We start from the raw sequence: 22,371 nt of genomic DNA on the forward strand, positions 1-22,371 counted from the left end.
TTCTCATGTCTTTTCCCCATAACCCTACACATTGTTTCTATTTAAGTAATCATCTAATACCCTCTTGAATGCCTCAATTGAACCTGCCTCTACCACACTTCCAGGCAGTGCATTCCAGACCCAAACCACTCATTGTGTGAAAAAGTTTTTTCTCATATTGCATTTGCTCCTTTTGCAAATCACTTTAAATCTGTGCCTCCTTGTTCTCGATCCTTTTATGAGCTGGAACAGTTTCTCCCTATCTATTCTGTCCAGCCCCCTCATGATTTTGAACACCTCTATCAAATCTCCTCTTAGCCTTCACCTCTCCAAGGAGAACAGTTCAAACTCTCCTATCTATCCTCATAGCTGAGGATTCTCATGCTTGGAACTATTTTTGTAAACCTGTTCTGCACTCTCCAATGTGTTCACATCCTTCCTAAAGTGTGGCGCCCAGAATTGTACACAATACTCCAGCTGAGGTCTAGCTAGTGTCCTATACAAGTTCAGCATAATATCCTCGCTCTTGTACTCTATGCCCTAATAATAAAGCTTAGGATATTGTAAGCTTTATTAACTGCTCTCTCCATCTGTCCTGTCACCTACACGTACACACCCAGGTCCCTCTGCTTCTGCACACCCTTTAGAGTTGTACCCCTTATTTTATATTGTCTCTCCATGTTCATCCTACCAAAAGGTATCAATTCACACCTCTCTGCATTGAACTTCAATCGCCACCTATCTGCCTACTCCACCAACTTGTTTATGTCCTTATGAAGTTCTAAACTGTCCTCCTCACAGTTTAAAATGCTTCCAAATTTATTACCATCCGCAAACTTTGAAATTGTCCCCTGCACACCAAGATCTAAATCATTACCAATACCAACCCCTGGGGAACTCCACTACAAACCTTCCTCCAACCCGAAAAATATCCATTGGCCATTACTCGCTGTTTCCTATCACTCAGCCAATTTTGTATTCATGTTGATACTGCCCCTTTTATTCCATGAGCTATAACATTACTCAGAAGTCTGTCGTGTGGCACTGTATCAAATGCCTTTTGGAAATCCATGTACACCGCATTACCCTCATTAACTCTTTCTGCTAACTCTTCAAAAGCCTCCAGCAAGTTAACTAAACATGATTTTCCCTTAAGATATCCATGCTGGCTCTTCCTAATCAACCCACATTATTCCATGTGACTATTAATTCTATCCCGAATATTTGTTTCTAGAACTTCCCTACCACCAAAGTTAAACTGACTGGCCTGTAATTGTTGGGCTTATCCCTACAATCTTTTTTGAACAAGGGTGTAATGTTTACAATTCTCCAGTCCTTTGGCACCACCCTTGAGTCTTCGGGAAGACTGAAAGATTATGGCCAGTGCCCCTGCAATTTCCACTCTCACTTCCTTCAATATCTTTGGATGCATCTCATCCGGCCCCGGTGCCTTGTCAGCCATTAGTACCGACAGTTTATCCAATACCTCTTCTTTGGCAATTTTGAACCCGTCTAGTGACAGAGTTTCCTCCTCTGTCACCACGGCCTGAGTAGCATCTGCTTCCTTGGTAAAGACAGATGCAAAGTATTCATTTAACCCCTCAGCCATACCCCCTGCCTCCATGTGTAAACCCCCTTTTTGGTCCCTAATCGACCCCACTCCTTTTACCACCGTTTTTCTATTTATGTGCTTATAGAAGACTTTGGGATTTCTCTTTATGTTGGCTGCCAGTCTTTCCTCATAATCCTTCTTCACTTCTCTTATTTGCTCCTTCACCTCCCCTCTGAACCTTCTGTGTTCAGCTTGGTTCTCTATTTTATTTTCTACCTGACACCTCTCATAAGTGCACTTTTTCTTCCTTATCTTAATTTCTATCACTTTTTTCATCCAGGGAACTCTGGATTTGTTTGCTCTACCTTTCCCTTTTGAGGGGATATACCTTGACTGTGCCCAAAACGTTTCTAATTTGATGGTAGCCCATTGTTCAGCTACTGTTTTTCCCGCCAACCTTTGGTTCCAGTCTATCCAGCCCAGCTCCGTTCCTGCCCTATTGAAGTCGGCTCTCCCCCAGTTAATTATTCTAACTCTGGATTTTCCATTGTCCTTTCCTACCGTCATCCTAAACCTTATAAAATGATCACTGTTTGCTAACTGTTCCCCCACTGACACTTGATCTACTTGGCCCACCTCATTTCCAAGAACTAGGTCTAGCAGTGCCTCCTTTCTTGTTGGACTGGACACATACTGCTGTAGAAAATTCTCCTGAACACACTGTAGGAATGCTTGTCCCCTCTCTGCCCCTTACACTACCACTGTCCCAGTCCATATTCGGGTAACTAAAGTCCCCCATAATAACTACACTATAATGTTTGCATCTCTCTGTAATTTCTCTGCAGATTTGTTCCTCTACATCCTTCCCACTGGTTAGTGGCCTATTGATTACACCGAGCAATGTAATCGCACCCTTTCTGTTCCTTAGCTCTAGCCAAATAGATTCTGTCCTTGAACCCTCTGAGACATCCCGTTTCTCCAGCACTGCAATGCTCTCCTTAACCATTACAGTCACCCCCTCCTCCTTTTCTTCCTTTCCTATCTTTTCTGAACACCTTGTACCCAAGAATATTTAACACCCAGTCCTGCCCTTCCTTGAGCCAGGTCTCTGTTATCACCACATCATAATTCTGCATGGCAATCTGTGCCTGTAACTCACCAATTTTATTTACTATGCTCAGTGCATTCATATACATGCAGTATAACCCTGATTTAGACTTTATTAATTTTTCCCTTACTCCGACTCCGCCTATTAACTTATTATTCTCTATTCCAGTGCTTTCTGTCCCTCCCTGTATTTTGTGCACCTTGGTATTACTCTCCAATATTCTCTCCTGGTTCCGACACCCCTGCCGAATTAGTATAAAACCCCCCCAACAACACTAGCAAGGAACTCAGTCCCAGCTCTGTTCAGGTGCAACCCAACCAGCTTGTCCAGGTGCCAACTCCCCCAGAGCCAGTCCTAGTGGCCCAGGAATCTAAAACCCTCCCTCCTGCTCCATCTTTCCTGCCACATATTCATCTGCCTTGTCCTCCTATTCCTGTACTCACTGACACATGGCACTGGGAGTCATCCAGAGATTACTGCTTTTGAGGTCCTGCTTGCTAGTTTTCTTTCTGGCTCCCTAACCTTTATCTGAAGGACCCCCTCCCTACCTAAATCATTGGTACCAACATGGACCACAACCTCTGCTGTTCACCTCCTCCCCCCGCCCCACAGAAGAATGTCCTGCAGCTGCTTGGTGACATCCTTGACCCTGGCACCAGGGAGGCAACATACCATCCTGGAGTCATGTTTACGGCTGCAGAAATGCCTGTCTGTTACCCTAAATAACCAATCCCCTATCACTATTGCTCTTCCTCTTTTCTTCCTCCTCTTCTGTACAGATGAGTTGCTCGTGGTGCCACAAACTTGGCTCTGACTGAGGAACCAACACCCTCACCAGTATCCAAAATGGGAAACCGATTACTGAGCAGGACCCTAGGGGACTCCTGCTCTACCTGGCTGGTTCTCCTGGCCTGACGGTCACCCACCCATTCGCTTTCTGCCTCCATGCTCCTAACCTGCAGTGTGACCACTTCCTGAACATACTATCTACTTGGAAGAAGCACTGAGGTTGGCAAGGGCACAGCATGTACTCTGGGTGTGGGACTTCAATGTCTATCACCAAGAGTGGCTCGGTAGCACCAGTACAGACCAAGCTGGCTGAGTCTGAAAGGACACAGCTGCTAGACTGGGGCTGCGGCAGGTGGTGAGGGAGCCAACAAGGGGGGGTTGCATACTTAACCTCATCCTCACCAACCTGCCTGCTGCAGGTGCATCTGACATTATCTACAGGAGTGACCACCACACAGTCCTTCACATTGAGGATACCCTCCATCGTGTTGTGTGGCACTACCACAGTGCTAAATGGGATAGATTTCGAATAGATCTAGCAACTCAAGACTGGGAAACCATGAGGTGCTGTGGGCCATCAGCAGCAGCGGAATTGTACTCGAACACAATCTGTAACCTCATGGCCTGGCATATACCCCACTCTACCATTACCATCAAGCCAGGGGATCAGCCCTGGTTCAATGAAGAGTGCAGGAGGGCATGCCAGGAGCAGCACCAGGCATGCCTAAAAATGAGGTGTCAAGCTGGTGAAGCTATAACACAGGACTATTTGTGTGCCAAACAGCATAAGTAGCATGTGATAGACAAGGCTAAATGATTCCACAACCAAAGGATCAGATCTAAGCTCTGCAGTCCTGCCACATCCAGTCGTGAATGGTGCTGGGCAATTAAACAACTCACTGCAGGAGGAGGCTCCACAAATATCCCCATCTTCAATGATAGAGGAGCCCAGCACATCAGTGCAAAAGATAAGGCTGAAGCATTCGCAACAATCTTCAGCCAGAAGTGCCGAGTGGATGATCCATCTCGGCCTCCTCCGGAGGTCCCCAGCATCACAGATGCCAGTTTTGAATCAATTTGATTCAATCCACGTGATATCAAGAAACAGCTGAAGGCACTGGATACAGCAAAGGCTATGGGTCCTGACAATATTCCGGCAATAGTACTGAAGACTTGTGCTCCAGAACTTGCCACGCCCCTAGCCAAGCTGTTCCAGTACAGCTACAACACTGGCATCTATCCGGCCATGTAGAAAATTGCCCAGGCAGGTCCTGCACTCAAAAAGCAGGACAAATCCAACCCGACCAATTACCGCCCCATCAGTCTGCTCTCCATCATCAATAAAGTGATGGAAGGGGTCATCAACAGTGCTATCAAGTGGCACTTGCTTAGCAATAACCTGCTCACTGACACTCAGTTTGGGTTCCGCCAGGGCCACTCAGCTCCTGACCTCATTACAGCCTTGATTCAAACATGGGCAAAAGAGCTGAACTCCCGAGGTGAGGTGAGAGTGACTGCCCTTGACATCAAGGCAGCATTTGACTGAATGTGGCATCAAGGAGCCCCAGCAAAACAGGGGTCAATGGGAATCAGGGGGAAAACTCTCCGCTAGCACAAAGGAAATTGGTTTTAGTTATCATAGGTCAATCATCTCAGTTCCGGGACATCACTGCGGGAGTTCCTAGGAGTGTCCTGGCCCAACCATCTTCAGCTGCTTCATCAGTGGCCTACCTTCCATTGTAAGGTCAGAAGTGGGGATGTTCGTTGATGATTGCACAATGTTCAGCACCATTCACAACTCCTCAGATACTGAAGCAGTCCATGTCCAAATGTAGCAAAACCTGGACAATATCCAGGCTTGGGTTGACAAGTGGCAAGTAACATTCACACCACACAAGTGCCAGGCAATGACCATCTCCAACAAGAGAGAACATAACCATCGCCCCTTGATATTCAATAGCATTACCATCACTGAATCCTTCACTATCAACATTGCCCAGAAACTGAACTGGACTAGCCATCTAAATACTGTGGCTACAAGAGCAGATCAGAGGCTAGGAATCCTGTGACTCACCTCCTGACTCCCCAAAGCCTGTCCATCATCTGCAAGGCACAAGTCAGGAGTGTGATGTGATACTCCCCACTTGCCTGGATGAGTGCGGCTCCCACAACACTCAAGAAGCTTGACACCATCTAAGACAAAGCAGCCCGCTTGATTGGCATCTGATCCACAAACTTTCACTCCCTCTACCACTGAAGCACAGTAGCAGCAGTGTGTACCATCTACAAGATGCACTGCAGGAATTCACCAAGGCTCCTTAGACCGCACCTTCCATACTCACGACTGCTACCATCTAGATGGACAAGGACAGCAGACACAAGGGAACACCACCAGCTGGAAGTTGCCCTCCAATCCACTCACCATCTTAACTTTGCCATTCCTTCACTGTCGTTGGGTGAAAATCCTGGAACTCCCTTCCTAACAGCACTGTGGGTGTACCTGCACAACATGGACTGCAGTGGTTCAAGAAGGCAGCTCACCACCATCTTCTCATGGGCAATTATGCATGGGCAATAAATGCTGGTCTAGCCAGTGATGCCCACATCCCATGAATGAATGAAAAAAGTATGTGGTCCACTGTACGTTGCTTGCCAGGATTCTTGTAGTAGATGCACATGTTGCTGTTACAACAATTTGATGAATGAAGCTATTAAAATATGTTAGTCTTGCAGTTGTAAGTTGCAGCTTGAATATGTGCCTTGCTGGGGTGCAGATAATGGTATAGGAGCAGATGGCTTGTGTGAGACAAGGGATGGACTAGAACTACGTGTGGTCGAATGGAAGTGTCTGGCCTAAAAACTCTCCAAAGCACGCTGGTCACAGAAGGTAATTGCTGCTCTGCATCAAAAAAAATCTTGTCGTAAGCTTTCCTTGTCTAAGATTTGTTTTCCTTTGGAAATTACTTTAGATAATAGCTGATGATATCTGCCTTCCATACTGTCCTGTCCTCCATGAAATGGTGAAATAACTTGCAAGTTAATGAAGTTAGCAGATGAACGTGCCCTTTCAATGAAACTGGGATATGGCAGAGTTTGATTGCTTTGCAGCTGAATCATAGAATAATAGAGTAGCACAGTAGAGAAGGAGACCATTCAGCCCATCAAGTCTGTGCCGACTCTTTCAAAGTTAGTTAGAATAGCTGGAAGAGAGGGGACATTATTTAATAAGAACAGGAGCACAAAGTGCAAAACACCAAGGGGGAGAACAAAGCAGAATCTAAATTTGGTGAAGTACTTATTTCACTTTGATATTTTACCAGCAACATTTTTAACACTGTCCAGAGCCAGGCTGTTAACTTCCACCCAATTCCCCACAGGTGGTGGTGAAAACCAGGACAGAATATCAACTGCAACAGAAGAAAAAGAAAAAGCTGCACATCCCTGGAATTAAGAAACTCAACATTAACCTTTACGATGAAGTCTCAGAGAAAGTCAAGGTAACCCAGTTAAATCACTCAGCTAGGCACAAACAGAGCTTGCTCACACTTCCAATAAAGTTCATTTCTCATCATCAAACATCCAAGTGAAATGACAACAATTGCATATTGAATCTATATTGTCAGTTCCTCACTCTCAATATGATTTGATTCCTTTAGCTCACCGGATTGATTCTCATTACAATGGCATTCCTGGCCTGCCTGTTAATGCTGGTCATGTACAAGGCATTCTGGTATGATCAGTTAAGCTGCCCAGAGGGTTTTGTATTTAAGGTAAGCTGACAGTCGATGTTCCCTTTATTATTTCCAGATTTTACACAGCAGGTTATGGACAATGAAAGAAATATCATTTGGAAATGCTGCGTGGGAAAGATGTGCTCATTAGTAAAGATCGTCAGATCTTTCACACTCAAAATAGCTCAAAATAACAAAATCTCACAGGCACCCTTTTTAAAGTTTGTGTGATGCGCATTAAAACTCAGTTGCTTCATGTGTATTGAATTCTGTTAGTTGGCAACTATGCAGTTGGGGACATATTCACCGTTCATGAGAAGTAGGAAATACCCTGTTCCCCTTGCGTGGAAATAATGCATCTCCTGCTTGTTGATCCAGAAAGAAATATTAACATATTACTAGGATATGGAGAGCGCAGGGAACCTATGAAGAAAAATGTTTCTTTGACCTGTACATGTTCGATAGTGTTCTACTGAACAGTGCAACACTCTGTACAATATCATAGTCTATTGACGTACTTTACAATACCATGGTGTATTGGTACAGTGTACAACATGCTAAATGATGCCATAGTGTATCAATGCTCTGAACGGTACATTGTTCAATAGCATTGTGTACTAACATATACTGCACAATTTCATAGTGTACAGTACAACACTGCAGTGTATGGACACTGTACAATACTATAGTGTACAAAAACACAGCACAACACACTATGATGCCATTGTGTCCTATAACGCTGTTCAACACGCTGACAAGCTGTACATTGTACAATACTAGAGTGTACTGACATTACAGCACAATAAAGCAGCACACTATGACACACGTGTACAGCCACATTATTCAGCACACTACAATGTATAGTGTACAACAAACTGCAATGTTATAGTGCACAGAAACACTATATAACACATTGTGCCACTTACTGACACTGCAAAGCTCATTGTCTGGCAGTGTCTCAACATACTGTACAATAGACTGTACATTGTACAATGTCCTAATAGACTAGATGACGCTCTGATTCTTTGTGACTGGAAACATGGTTTCCATTGTGATTAACTTAAACCACATCTGGTTTTCATTTACATTGACTTATATTGTATTGGTATCTATGATTTTCTTTATGAATACACATGATAACTTGCATGCTCCAGGATTAACCTCCTCCCTTTGAATCACTACTTTTTTCTTGCTTGTGGCTATGTCAGTTGGCTATGGATCAAGACCACTAACTCCTTTTTTATAATAGTAATTGGGTGGATTGTTCATGATGATCTCAGTTTTCTTGAGCCCTGGTGATCCTTCAATGCATTCAGTATTTTCACCTAATGGATGAATCTGTACCTGCTATGACTCAACTCCCTTAGTTCCTGTGTGATTATCTCAATTCATTTGACATTAGTTCATTTCAGTATTAGTCGATAATTCCCCCATTGTCCATTGCACAATATTAGAGTGTACTTACATTACAAATAAAGCAACATGCTATGATGCTATGACACACTGAGTACAGCCACATTATTCAACACACTGTACAATGTATAGTGTACAACAAACTGCAATGTTATAATGCACTGAAACATTACACAACACATTGTGCCATTTACTGACACTGAAAAACCCATTGTCTGACAGTGTACCAGCAAACTGTACTGGTGTGTGTATAAGCAGAGTATTATGCAGGCCAGTGCCCAGCATCCTGGTAGCAGTCATGATGCCCTCATTCTGCGGCAGTTAGCTGTGCCAACTGCATTTGAATCACCATGGCAAACCAGAGGTGACTACTAGATGACAAGGGCTATCCACTGACCACATGGCTGATGGCTCTGGTGCACATGTGCACAGCATGCCTAGAATGAAGGCCATGCCAGCACACAAAATGTGATAGAGCAGACTATTGGCAAGATGAAACGGTGCTTCTGCTGCCTGGACCGCTCCGAAGGAGCCCTGCAGAAGTCAGCTGAGCGGCTGTCAAGATCCACAGTGGTCTGCTGTATGCTGTACAACCTCACCATTATGAGGGGCCAGCCCTTGCCAGCAGCTGATGAGCTGGAACATGAGGTGGAGGAGAAGGAACAGGAAGGGAGAAAGTAACCCAGACAGCACCTTGCTGCCAGTGCTGTCTGTGAAGATCTCACCTGGGTGCGATACCAGTAACCGCAACCCCAAATCCCCCTTAGCCACCAATCCCACACCTTTCCTTCTCTCTGTTACTGATGAGCAGATTCTCCACTTGGCCACGATGCAGAAATAAAAGTCAGCACAAGCTAAACATTCCAAACCAATGTTATAAATGAAATCATGCCATAGTGTATACAAAAGTGTATACAAAAACCTTTCTACATTCCCCTAGTGCCTCTCTTCCATGTGCCTTTGCCTGCCCTAATGCTCCTACACAGTGCTAGCCAAGTGGCTGCAGCATGGCTGGTGGATGGTTGCTGACTTTCAGTGGGGGGGGATACTGCAGACAGCCAAGGAGGATGACTTTGAGCAGGTCTGGGGCTAGAAAGCAAAGCTCTAGACTGGACCATCCCAGCTGATAGGTACTGACTGGGAACATGAATATTGTCTTCCTGTGAGAAGACAACAGGCTTGTACTCCATGCTGTTCCCTTGGGGTGGGAGCTCTGGTGGGGGACAGATAGTTGGAATCCTATAAATACTGTAGCCCACAGGCACGATGGCAGCAATTTGACCTCACATGGTGGAAGTCTGAGCTCCCACTGCAGCAGCCAGTCATTGAACGGCTTCTGCTTGTGTTGCAAAGGAAGCTATGACATTGACCATCATGGTTATACCCACAAGTGTGCAAAAGGAGTTGGCCACCACTTCCATACTGGGTAGGATAGGCTCCAAGCTCCATGTAAAGTCCTGTGCCAAGTTGGTGCTGGCCTCGTCCATGCTCCTTGACATTGACTGCAGGATTTCTGACAGGCTTCACACTACACCAAACATTGCAGTGTGCATCTCCGTCAGTGTACTGCTGTGGGCTGCCCCATTAAACTGCTCTTCTCATTCCTCTACAGCAAGTCTTGAGTGTGATTTTTGCTTGCTGGTGAGCTGGCAACTGTGCTATTCTTTCCCTCTACCCTCAGTGCAGCCCACTTGTGCCCTTGTTTCACAGTTCCTGCCTCGCCACTATCCTCTAAATTACACACAGTGTCACCGGTCTGCGCTGGTGGCTGTGAATATGTCTCTCCACCATCACCCTCTTCTTGCTTTTGCTCCAGTGCCTGGCCAGGCTCCACATCTTGGGTATCTGAAAGGAGAAAGGCACAAGGGGGTGGTTGTGTGGGGAGGGCAGGGTAAAGTAAGAGGTTCATGTTTACACCATCTGCAGCTTCTAACTCAGAAGAGAGTTATGGGGAGGTGGGATGTGAGATGGAGAATTAATTAAGACAGTTCCAATATCTTCAATGCTTTCAGCCCTGCTTCCAGGCACAACTTCAGCAACGCCTGTCCCAATAATGGCCAGCACTGTCTGCTCCATAGGAATTGGGGCATGAAGCATGGCTGTTCCCCCTTCCCCACAGCCCCCTCCACCCCACCCCACTCTCCCCCACTCTCCAGGTTAGCTCCTGCTGCCTTCAGCTGTGCATCACCTTGTCCTGCAAGGGAGAGGGATTGTGCCAGTGAGAGATGTACAATCTGTTTAGCTAATGTGGCTGCCATGGTCAAATAGCTGACAGCGTGTGCAAGCTGAGAGATGTGAGGGTTTCTAAGTGGGTGTGGGTGTGGTGGAGCATCTGAAAATGTCAGTCCTGATTGTTAGAGATTATTAATAGGCTAGTGATGGGGGTATGGTGAATGGAGCAGTGACTGAGGCTCTGGTACAGCTGGTCTGAAATGGCGTTTGAAGATACATTCACTGACCTTGAGCGATCATGTGAGGTCATTGAACTTCTTGCGCACTGCACCCAGTCCTCACTGTTTAACTCCTGGCATTAACTTCCACGGCTATCTGTTCCCAGTAATTTCTGAGTGTTTGTCTGGTCAGCCTTCTGACCCCCTGCAGATACAGAACCATAGAGCCCACGCTCTACCACATTGTACCATTCTTGAATGTTTCCCAGGTCAGATTCGCTTCCTGCAGGACTCCCAGGATCTGCTCCAGCCACAACACATCTTCCCTTTAAGAGATGCAGGCTAGCTATAAGCAGTACCAGCCACTCATGGTACTGGCCTCCACTGATACATCCAGCCAATCAGGAGTGTGGTTCGCACTGGCTGGAGGATGTACTAATTGAAGTGAGCAGGCACTTTGAAGTTGCCAGACTACCTGCATTGCAGCTACTGACAGCAGATTAATCACACATCACAATAGAGTCCAGAGTCATGGAGTCATAGAGTCATAGAGGTCTACAGCACAGAAAAAGGCCTTTCGGCCCATCAAGTCTGTGCCGGTCAAACAAGTACCTAACTATTCTAATCCCATTTTCCAGCACTAGGCCCATAGCCTTGTATGCCATGGCATTGCAAGTGCACATCCAAATACTTCTTAAATGTTATGAGGGTATCTGCCTCTACCACCCTTTCAGGCAGTGAGTCCCAGATTCCAACCACCCTCTGGGTGAAAAAATTCTTCCTCGCATCCCCTCTAAACCTCCTGTCCCTTACCTTAAATCTATGCCCCCTGGTTATTGATGCCTCCACCAAGGGGAAAAGTTCCTTCCTGTCTACCCTATCTATGCCCCTCATAATTTTAAACACCTCAATCATGTTCCCCCTCAATCTCCTCTGCTCCAGGGAAAATAACCCCAGTCTATCCAATCTCTCCTCATAACTAAAACTCTCCAGCCCAGGCAACATCCTGGTAAATCTCCTCTGCACTCTCTTTAGTGCAAACACATCCTTCCTATAATGCGGATTCCAGAACTGCAGGCAATACTCTAGCTGTGGCCTAACCAGCGTTTTATACAGTTCCAGCATAACCTCCCTGCTCTTATATTCTATGCCTCGGCTAATAAAGGCATATGCCTTCTTAACCTCATAACATTTAGGAAGTATTTGGATGTTCACTTGCGATGCCATGGCAGACAAGGCTATGGGCCTAGTGCTGGAAAATGGGATTAGAATAGTTAGGTACTTGTTTGACCGGTGCAGACTCGATGGGCAGAAAGGCCTTTTTCTGTGCTGTAGACCTCTATGACTCTATTGCAATGTGCGATTAATCCGTTGTTAGTCACTGCGATCTACCTGTCCCACTACCTTAAGGGACCGGTGGACATGTACACCAAGGTCCCTCTGATCCTTGTTACTTCCCAGGGTCCTACCATTCATCGTATATTCCTGTGCCTTGTTTGTCCTGCCCAAGTGCATCACCTCACACTTATCTGGATTAAATTCCATTTGCCACTGATCAGCCCGTCTGACCTGCCTGTCTATATCCTCCTGTAATCTAAGGCTATCCTCTTCACTATTTACCACCCCACCAATTTTCGTGTCATCCTCAAACTTACTGATTAACCCTCCTACATTCAAGTCTAAATTATTTATATATACCACAAACAGCAGGGCCAACACCGATCTCTGTGGAACCCCACTGGACACAGGCATCCAGTCACAAAAACACCCCTCAACCATCACCCTCTGCTTCCTGCCACTCAGCCAATTCTGGATCCAATTTGCCAAATTGCCCTGGATCCCATGGGCTCTTACCTTCATTATCAGTCTCCCATGCGGGACCTTATCAAAAGCCTTGCTGAAGTCCAAGTAGACTAAGTCAAATGCATTGCCCTCATCAACACACCTGATCACCTCTTTGAAAAATTCAATCAAATTGGTCAGACATGACCTCCCCTTAACAAAACCATGCTGACTGTCCTTCATTAATCCCTGCCTCTCCAAGTGTAGATTAATTCTGTCCCTCAGAATTACTTCCAATAGTTTCCCCACCACTGAAGTTAGACTGGCTGGCCTGTAGTTCCCTGGTTTATCCCTTCCTCCCTTCTTGAATAAAGGTACCACATTGGCTGTCCTCCAGTCCTCTGGCACCTCTCCTGTGGCCAGAGAAGTATTGAAAATTATTGCCAGCGCCCCTGCTATCTCCTCCCTTGCCTCACTCAACAGCCTGGGATACATTTCATTCGGGCCTGGAGATTTATCTACTTTTAAGCCTCCTAGAGCACTTAGAACCTCCTCCCTTTCTACGCTAATTTCTTTAATTATATCACAGTCCTTCTGCCTGATTTCCATACCTACATTGTCCCTCTCACTTGTGAACACCGACACAAAGTATTCATTTAGAACCCTACCTACGTTTTCCAGCTCCACACACAAATTACCACAATGGTCCTTAATGGGCCCTACTCTTTCCCTAGTTATCCTCTTACTCTTAATATACTTGTAAAATAACTTTGGATTTTCCTTTATTTTACCTGCCAATGTTTTTTCATGCCCCCTTTTTGCTCTCCTAATTTCCTTTTTAAGTTCCCCCCTACACATTCTATATTCCTCTAGGGCTTCTGCTGTTTTGAGCCCTCGGTATCTGCCATAAGCCTCACTTTTTCTCTTTATCCAATCCTGTAATCGCCAGGTCCAGATGATTTGTGTCCCAGACTGCTAAGGGAGGCAAGGGAGGGGATCGCAGGGGCTCTGACCCAAATTTTTAATTCCCCTCTGGCCATGGGGGAGGTGCCAGAGGACTGGAGAACAGTTAATGTGGTTCTGCTACTTAAGAAGGGTTGAAGAGATAAGCCAGGGAACTACAGGCCAGTGAGTCTCCCGTCAGTGGTAGGGAAATTATTGGTGAAAGTTCTGAAGGAGAGTATCTGTCTCCACTTGGAGAGGCAAGGTTTGATCAGGGATAGTCAGCATGGCTTTGTCAGAGAGAGGTCTTGCCTAACAAATTTGATTGAACTTTTTGAGGAGGTGACCAGGTATGTAGATGAGGGAAGTGCAGTTGATGTAGTTTATATGGATTTCAGCAAAGCCTTTGACAAGGTCCCATATGGGAGACTTATAAAGAAGGCAAATGCACATGGGATACGGGGTAATTTGATAAGGTGGATTCAAAATTGGCTTACTTGTAGGAGACAGAGGGTGATGACAGAAGGCTGCTTTGGTGGCTGGAAGCCAGTGTCCAGTGGCGTACCACAGGGTTCTGTGCTGGGTCCCCTATTATTTGTCATTTATATAAATGACATAGATGACTACGTGGGGGGTAGGATTAGTAAGTTTGAGGATGACACAAAGATTGGCTGGGTGGTTAACAGTGAGGTTGAGTGTCTTGGCTACAGGAATATGTAGACGGGATGGTCAAATGGGCAGATAAGTAGCAGATGGAATTTAACCCTGAAAAGTGTGAGGTGATACACTTTGGAAGGAGTAATTTGACAAGGAAGTATTCAATGAATGGCATGGCACTAGGAAGTTCTGAGGAACAAAGGGGCCTTGGCGTGTGTCCAGAGATCTCTGAAGGCAGAGGGGCATGTTAGTGGGGTGGTGAAAAGGGCATACAGGACACTTGCCTTTATCAATCGAGGCATAGATTACAAAAGTAGGGAAGTCATGTTGGAGTTGTATAGAACCTTGGTGAGGCCACAGCTGGAGGACTGTGTGCAGTCCTGGTCGCCACATTATAGGAAGGATGTGATTGCACTGGAGGGGATGCAGAGGAGATTCACCAGGATGTTGCCTGGGATGAAGCATTTAAGTTATGAAGAGAGGTTGAATAGACTTGGGTTGTTTTCGTTGGAGCAGAGAAGAGTGAGGGGCGACCTGATCGAGGTGTACAAGATTATGAGGGGCATGGACAGGGTGGATAGGGAGCAGCTGTTCCCCTTAGTTGAAGAGTCAGTTACAAGGGGCCATAAGTTCAAGATGAGGGGCAGGAGGTTTAGGGGGGATGTGAGGAAAACCTTTTTTACCCAGAGGGTGGTGATGGTCTGGAATGCGCTGCCTGGGAGGGTGGTGGAGGTGGGTTGCCTCACATCCTTTAAAAAGCACCTGGATGAGCACTTGGCACATCATAACATTCAAGGCTATGGGCCAAGTGCTGGTAAATGGGATTTGGTAGGTAGGTCAAGCGTTTCTCACGTGTCGGTGCAGACTCGATGGGCCGAAGGGCCTCTTCTGCACTGTGGTTCTGTGATTCTGTATATACCTCGACATCCAGGCTTCCCTGGATTTGTTGGGTCCCACCCTTTGTCTTTACTGGAATACATTGGCCTTGTACTCTCCCTATTTCCTTCTTGAATGGGTCCCACTGCTCAGATTTACCTATAAGTAGCTGCTCCCAGTCCACTCTGGCCAAATATCTGATCTTATTAAAATCGGCCTTCCCCCAATTTAGAACTCTGATTTCTGGCCCATCCTTGTCCTTTTCCATAACAATGTTGAATCTAACAGAGTTACGATCACTATCTGTTCCCCCACTGATACCTCTACCACTTGCCCAGCTTCATTTCCTAAAATTAAGTCCAGGGCTGCCCCCTGTCTTGTAGGACCTTCTACGTACTGGCTTAAAAAGCTCTCCTGGATGCATTTTAAGAATTCCGCTCCCTCTAAACCTATCACACTATGACTAACCCAGTTAATGTTGGGGATGTTGAAATCCCCCACTATTATTACCCTATTATTTTTACACTTCTCTGAAATTTGCCTACATATCTGCTTTTCTATTTCTCTCTGCCTGTTTGGGGGCCTACAGTACACTTCCAGAAATGTGATTGCTCCTTTTTTGTTTTCCGGTTCTATCCATATTGCTTCATTTAAGGAGCCTTCTAAGATGTCATCCCTCCTTACTGCTGTAATTGATTCCTTGATCAATATTGCGATACCCCCTCCTCTTTTACCTCCTTGCCTGTCTCGCCTGAAGATCCTGTATCCTGGAATATTGAGCTGCCAATCCTGCCCCTCTCTCAACCATGTCTCTGTGACAGCAATGACATAATATTTCCATGTGTTAATTTGTGTCCTCAACTCATCTGCCTTATTTGTCAGACTCCTTGCATTAAAATAAATACATCCAACCTTGCCAAACTCCCTTGTGCCTTAACTGGCCTATAATTTCTATGCCTTCCAGACTCACTTGCTCTTTCTTCTAATTTTGGCTGTTCATCTCCCCCTGCTGAACCTCCTCTCAGAATCCCACCCCCCTGCCAAGTTAGTTTAAACCCTCCCCGACAGCACTAGCAAACCTCCTCACAAGGATGTTGGTCCCATTCTGGTTCAGGTGCAACCCTTGTACAGGTCCCACCGCCCTCAGAAACGGTCCCAATGTCCCAGAAATCTAAAGCCCTCCCTCCTGTGCCATCTCTCCAGCCACGCATTCATCTGGACTAACCTATTTCTATACTCACTAGCGCGTGGCACCGGAAGTAATCCAGAGATTGCTACTTTTGAGGTCCTGTTTTTTAATCTGTTTCCTAGCTCCCTAAATTCTGCTTGCAGGATCCCATCCCTCTTTCTACCAATGTCATTGATACCAATATGTACCACGATCTCTGACTGTTTACCCTCCCCCTTTAGAATGTCCTGCAGCCGTTCAGTGACATCTTTGACCCTGGCACCAGGGAAGCAACATACCATCCTGGAGTCACATCTACGGCTGCAGAAATGCCTGTCTGTTCCCCTTACTATCGAGTCTCCTACCACTATTGCTCTTCCCCTCTTTTTCCTCCCCACTCTGTGCAGCTGAGCCACTCACAGTGCCATGAGCGTGGCTGCACTCCCCAGAGGAACCATCACTCTCACCATTTTCCAACACAGAAAAACGGCTCCTGAGCGAGATGCACTCTGGGGATTTCCTGACTACCTGCTAGACACCTTTCTTCTGACTAATGGTCACCCATTCCCTCTCTGTCTGCACTTCCGTAAGATGTGGGGTGACTGCATCTAAAAACGTGCTATCCACGAAACTCTCAGCCTCGCGGATGCACCTCAGTGCCTCCAACTGCCGCTCAAGCTCCGAAACTCGGAACTCAAGTAGCTGCAGCTGGTGGCACTTCCGGCTCACGTGGTCGGTCAGAGTGCAAGGAGCGTCTAGGACTTCCCACATGTTGCAGGCGGTACATAACACAGGACTGAGCTGTCCTGCCATGCCTCCAGTTGAAAAAAAAGTTAAATTATTTATGTATTTAAATAAAAACTAGAACCCTTACATTTCCTTAGCTTAATCTATTTTAAACTGGAGAAAAACACTTACCCACTACTCACCAATCAGCCCTCACCTTTGTGCTGATGTCACTTTTTGAAATGATTGCTTCATCATGATGCTAACTGCAGGACACTGTTCCCAGACTGCTGCACCATGTTGCTGACTGCAGGACACTCTTCCCAGACTGCTTCACAGCGATGCTGACTGCAGGACACTCTTCCCAGACTGCTTTACCGCGATGCTGACTGCAGGACACTCTTCCCAGACTGCTTCACCATGATGCTGACCGCGGGACACTCTTCCCAGACTGCTTCACCGCGATGCTGACTGCAGGACACTCTTCCCAGACTGCTTCACCATGATGCTGACTGCAGGACACTCTTCCCTCCACTCATTTTCAGTTGCTATTGGATTTAACCCCCCCAGTAATTCAGCTTAAGAAACAAGCTGCCTCATAATGAATATTGAATATGAATATGAATATTCCTTTGTATTGTTTGGTTCCTTGCAATACAACCATAACCGACATTGACAATTTACTGTGTTTATTAGTTAAACTACATCAATTATTTTTAAAATGCCACCAAAACAAATACCATTCATCATATTAATTGGTAAATTATGGGCACGGCTTTGCTGTAAAAAGTCTTGAGGATGATTTATAATTGCAATGCCTGTTATACCATAGCATTCGAACATCTTCAGCAGAATTTGAGGCCCACATTACTGCTAGTAACTATAGAAACAGTTTCTTATCTACAACCCTTCAGAAAGACAACTGCTTCTCCCAATTAATGGATTCACTCTTCAGCTGCGACCATCTGCTGTCTTTTTACTGTTGGTGCTGGTACAGGGCCAATGGCAATTCACTGGAGCTTGTGACATGGGCAGCTCACATCACAGTGGGGCAGGAGAAGACAGAGCCACACCACTATCAGGAAAGAGCAAACAGACTCGAGCTCTTTTCCCCAGGAAGGAAGTGACCTGTGAGAGGTCTTGAATGTTTTGAAGGGGTCCGTTAGAGTTGACTTAGAGAAGATGTTTCCACTTGTTTCCACAGAGCAAGGGACCATAAATATATAACGACTGCTAATAATTCCAGTAAGAACTTCAGGAAAAGCTTCTTCAACCATAGAGTGGTGAGGATGTGGAACTTGCTACCACATGGAGTGGTTGAGGCAAATAGCATAGATGCATGTAAGGGGACTACATATGCAAATGAAGGTGTAGGAATAAGGATATGTTGATAGATTGAGATGAACTGAAGTGCTAAGAGGCACTTGTGGAGCATAAACAATGGTGTGAATCTGTCAGAACCAAATGGCCTGTTTCTGGGCTGTAAAATCTGTGCAATCCTAAAGAACTCCATGTTCTAATTCATGGAATTCTTGCTTACTTCAGATTGACAATTTCAACTGAATGAGAAGAGTTGTTGGGTTAGTCAATAAAAATTGTGGTCAACATCAGGTACCAACAATACTATTTTATATACTGCGTAAAAAAATCCTTAAAATACCATCAGGTTGTCTATGGATGATTCACAACTGCCTCCAGCTGCACAACATGAAAACCGAAGCCATTATTTTTGGTCCATGCTACCAACTTTGCTCTCCTACCTCTGACATCAATCTCTCTCCCTGACTGCTTGCTCTAACTGTGCAAGATCTAGGCATTTGACTCTGGTCTGAGCCTCGAACACCTGGCTTCCTCTCCGCTAATGCTGAAGAAAGTATAAATTCAGAGAGCAATGTCTTGTGTCCCAAGTGTGCCACAATGCCCCCTCCAGACCACCATGCCCAGGATTGACCTTCAGGCCACTGCCGTGCAGCCTGAACATTATCCCTTCAAATGGGTGTGTGGCCTGCAGAGGCACTGACAGCTTGTCCAGATGATGTTAATGAGGCCCTATTCAGGCCCAGTGGCCTCAGGCCTTCTGGTTGGATTGTCCACCACCAAAAATGGCCCCATCTACCAGCTTTATATCTTCTGTTAAAATGGGTGTGGTAAGGTAATAGTTATGTTACTGCACTGTCACCCAGAAGGTCAACCCAATCTGGAGAAAGTGAGTTCTAATCCCAGCATGGCAGCTTGAGAATGTAGTTGAAATAAATTCTGGAAATATAAAGCTGACAACAGTAAAGGTGACTATGAAAACCATGTCATTAAATACCCAACTTGTTCACCAGTGTCCTTTAGGGAAGCTGGCAGCATGGGTATGTGTGTGTGATGCTGAGGTGGAATATCTGGATGTTACAAGTGAGCCCTGAGTGCCAGGGAATGAGTGGTGGGGGGTGTGGTACATTGAGCAATGTGAGAGGTTGGTGCTTGGATGGGTAGAAGATGTCACTGAAGATGCGTCCATGACGTTGACCATCCGCATGAGACTTCTTGTGGCATTGCCACAAGGTTTTCAGTGCCAGACTCTGAGAATTGATCTTCCTGGCCAGATACACCCATTGACTTCTGAGAATGTTCCTTGAGGGTCACATGTCCCTGCAGTGAACATGGCCTCCTTCCTCCTGTCCACCTCTACCCCTAAAGTCTCCAGTGCGGCTTTATAACTGGTGACTTTTAGACGGAGATGGGTAGATATAGCACAAGCTTTTCTCAAGGCGATACTGTCATTCTGATTAAAACATAAATTGCTCATGTCCTTGAAGCTCCTTCACATCGTAACTGTCACTTTAAGCTGGTTATCTCGTGCAGAAAGGTTAATTGAGAATAAGTGCTGAGAATAAGAGATACAGCAAAAAGCTACTAAAATTTATCTCCAAAAATACATTTTTACAATTGGCTTTTAGAGCTTAATTTGCTGTGTATCTGGATGCAGCTGAACAATGAATAATTCCTGTTTTTCTGTAGTAACTGCAAAGTACCAAAGGCACAGAGCGAGGCTTTAACAATGTGCTGGGTAAATTATGGTCATTTCATTGTGGGTGGCACATTTCCGCTGGGAAAGGAGACGATGTGTTGTGCTGTGCGGTCAGAACTTGGACTGGGCTAATATTTCAGCCTATATTTAAAAAAAATCCATATGTGTGTGTGTGTGTATGGGGAGCTTATCACTGTTGTTCGAGTTTGGACGAATGATGGCATGCGTGATATTGCTGTTCTAGTAATGATGTGTATATATATATATATATATATATATATATGTGACTAGAGTAAAATATAAGTAAATCAGGGAATCAAGGCATATGGAGGTAAGGTGAAAAAGCAGAGTTGAGGTTTAAGATCTTTCTGCATGGTGGAGCAGGCTCACTAGGCCGTATGTCTAACTCCCCCTATTTCCTTTGTTCACACAGTGAGTCTCTGCTGCCAATGGCAAGTCACAATTGATGAAAATGCAACTCAGGGAACTGGGTGCAGGGATTAGCTCATCCAGCTCCCAATGCTCCTGATCTTTCAGCAACTCAGTCCTTCTTCTTGTAAATTTTAGGGTGCTTTTACAGCTTTTCAAAAAGCATTCAGGTTCATTGACTTGAAAGACAGAGGGTAGAAAAGCAAGGCAGCTATGATAAACGTTTATAAATCACTGGTTAAGCACCCCACGGAGTAGTGTGAGGCGATGATGGTGCGGTGGTAACGTCACTGGCCTAGTAATCCAAAGGCCCAGGCTAATGCTCTGGGGATATGGGTTCAAATCTCACATGACAACATTCAATTAATAAGTCAACCTGGAATTGAAAGCTAGACTCAGCAATGGTGACCATGAAACTATCATTAATTGTTGTAAAAACTCATCTAGGGAAGAGGAAATCTGCCATCCTTACCTGATCTGGCCTATATGTGACCCCTGATACATAGAAATGGGGTTGATTCTTAGCTGCCCTCTGAGTGGTCTAGCCTAGCAATCCACTCAGTTCAAAGGCAATTAGGGATGGGCAAGAAATGATGCCCATATCCCATGAAAGAATAAAGAATTGTGCCCAGTTCTGGGCACCATATCTTAGGAAGATTGTCAAGGGTTTGGAATGGGTACAGAGGGGAAATTTATCAGAATGGTACCAGAGATACCATTACTTCAATAATGTCAGGAGGGAGAGGGGAGAAACTGGGATTGTTCGGCATAGAGTAGGGAAAGTTAAATGGAGATTTGATACAAGTGTTAAAAATTATGAAGTGTTTTGATGGAGTAGAGAGGGGAAGAAACTGGCAAAATGGTTGATAAGGAGAGGCCATAGAATTTAAGATAATTGGTAAGCGATTCAGAGGGGAAATGCGAGTTTTTTTTTATGCAATGAGTGTTACAATCTGGAGTGAACGGTCTGAAAGGGTAATGGGAGCAGATTCAATCATAACTTTTAAAAGGGAATTGGAAATCTTCCTGAAAAAGAGACATGCACAGGTCTATGGGGAAAGCACAGCTAGTGGGACTAATTGGATAGCTCCTTCACTGACAAAACTGGCCAAATGGCCTCCTTCTGTGCTGTATGATTCCATGATTTGACTCTACAGCCACTGGCCGAAGACAGGGAAATGGCAGTTTGGACAACTGTTCCTGCCTGTTGGGAACTGCAGTAGTTTAGTTTAGGAGGGAGCTGGGCACACGACTGGGTAGAGCACTGTTCCGACAGTTAGAAACTTTAATGCTTAAGAGTATGGGGTTGAGAGAATCCCGGCTTCTCTAAATCTTTCAGTTGAGGTTGGGTGGATTCACAAAGTGCCCAGCTCTTCCCAAGCCTGTCGTACAGCAGGTTTGCCACCTCACTGGATTTGCATTCATTGGTGTGTCAAGCCAAGGCAGTCCACCCAAGAGAGTCTCATCGCACTTTACTCCAGAATTAGGTCATTAATTCCATTAATTAATTCCAAATTAAGCTGCCAAATTGGCCTCAATGCAGTGCTGAAATCAGTTTGTACTGATGCTAACCTTGCAGTGTAAATGTGCCCTAGATTTCAGTGTGCACGTCTTGTACCAGCATGTCATTAAATTCATTTGCATATTTTCCTGAAATCAATTTGTGATTTCATCATTTGCTTACTTTATGCCTGGGGACAGAGAACAGAGCTATATCATATTCCTGTTATCAGACAGAAGTGATGCAATGGCCCTTTATAATAAAGTGACAGACATATCATGATCCAACTATTCATCGAAGACTGAGCTCTAT

General features: G+C 45.3%; 1 protein-coding gene across 1 annotated transcript in view; it reads left to right on the forward strand.

Annotated features, from left to right (window-relative positions):
• caly (calcyon neuron-specific vesicular protein) overlaps positions 1-22,371 on the forward strand; it is a 31,564-nt gene that overhangs the window by 5,272 nt on the left and 3,921 nt on the right. The window contains exons 2-3 of the mRNA XM_078530762.1: positions 6,806-6,925; positions 7,085-7,198. Coding sequence (XP_078386888.1) covers positions 6,806-6,925; positions 7,085-7,198 — 234 coding nt within the window. The remainder of the gene's footprint in view (positions 1-6,805; positions 6,926-7,084; positions 7,199-22,371) is intronic.

Source organism: Cetorhinus maximus, chromosome 27, assembly GCF_964194155.1.
Source record: "Cetorhinus maximus chromosome 27, sCetMax3.hap1.1, whole genome shotgun sequence".
In the NCBI taxonomy this organism is placed as follows: domain Eukaryota; kingdom Metazoa; phylum Chordata; class Chondrichthyes; order Lamniformes; family Cetorhinidae; genus Cetorhinus; species Cetorhinus maximus.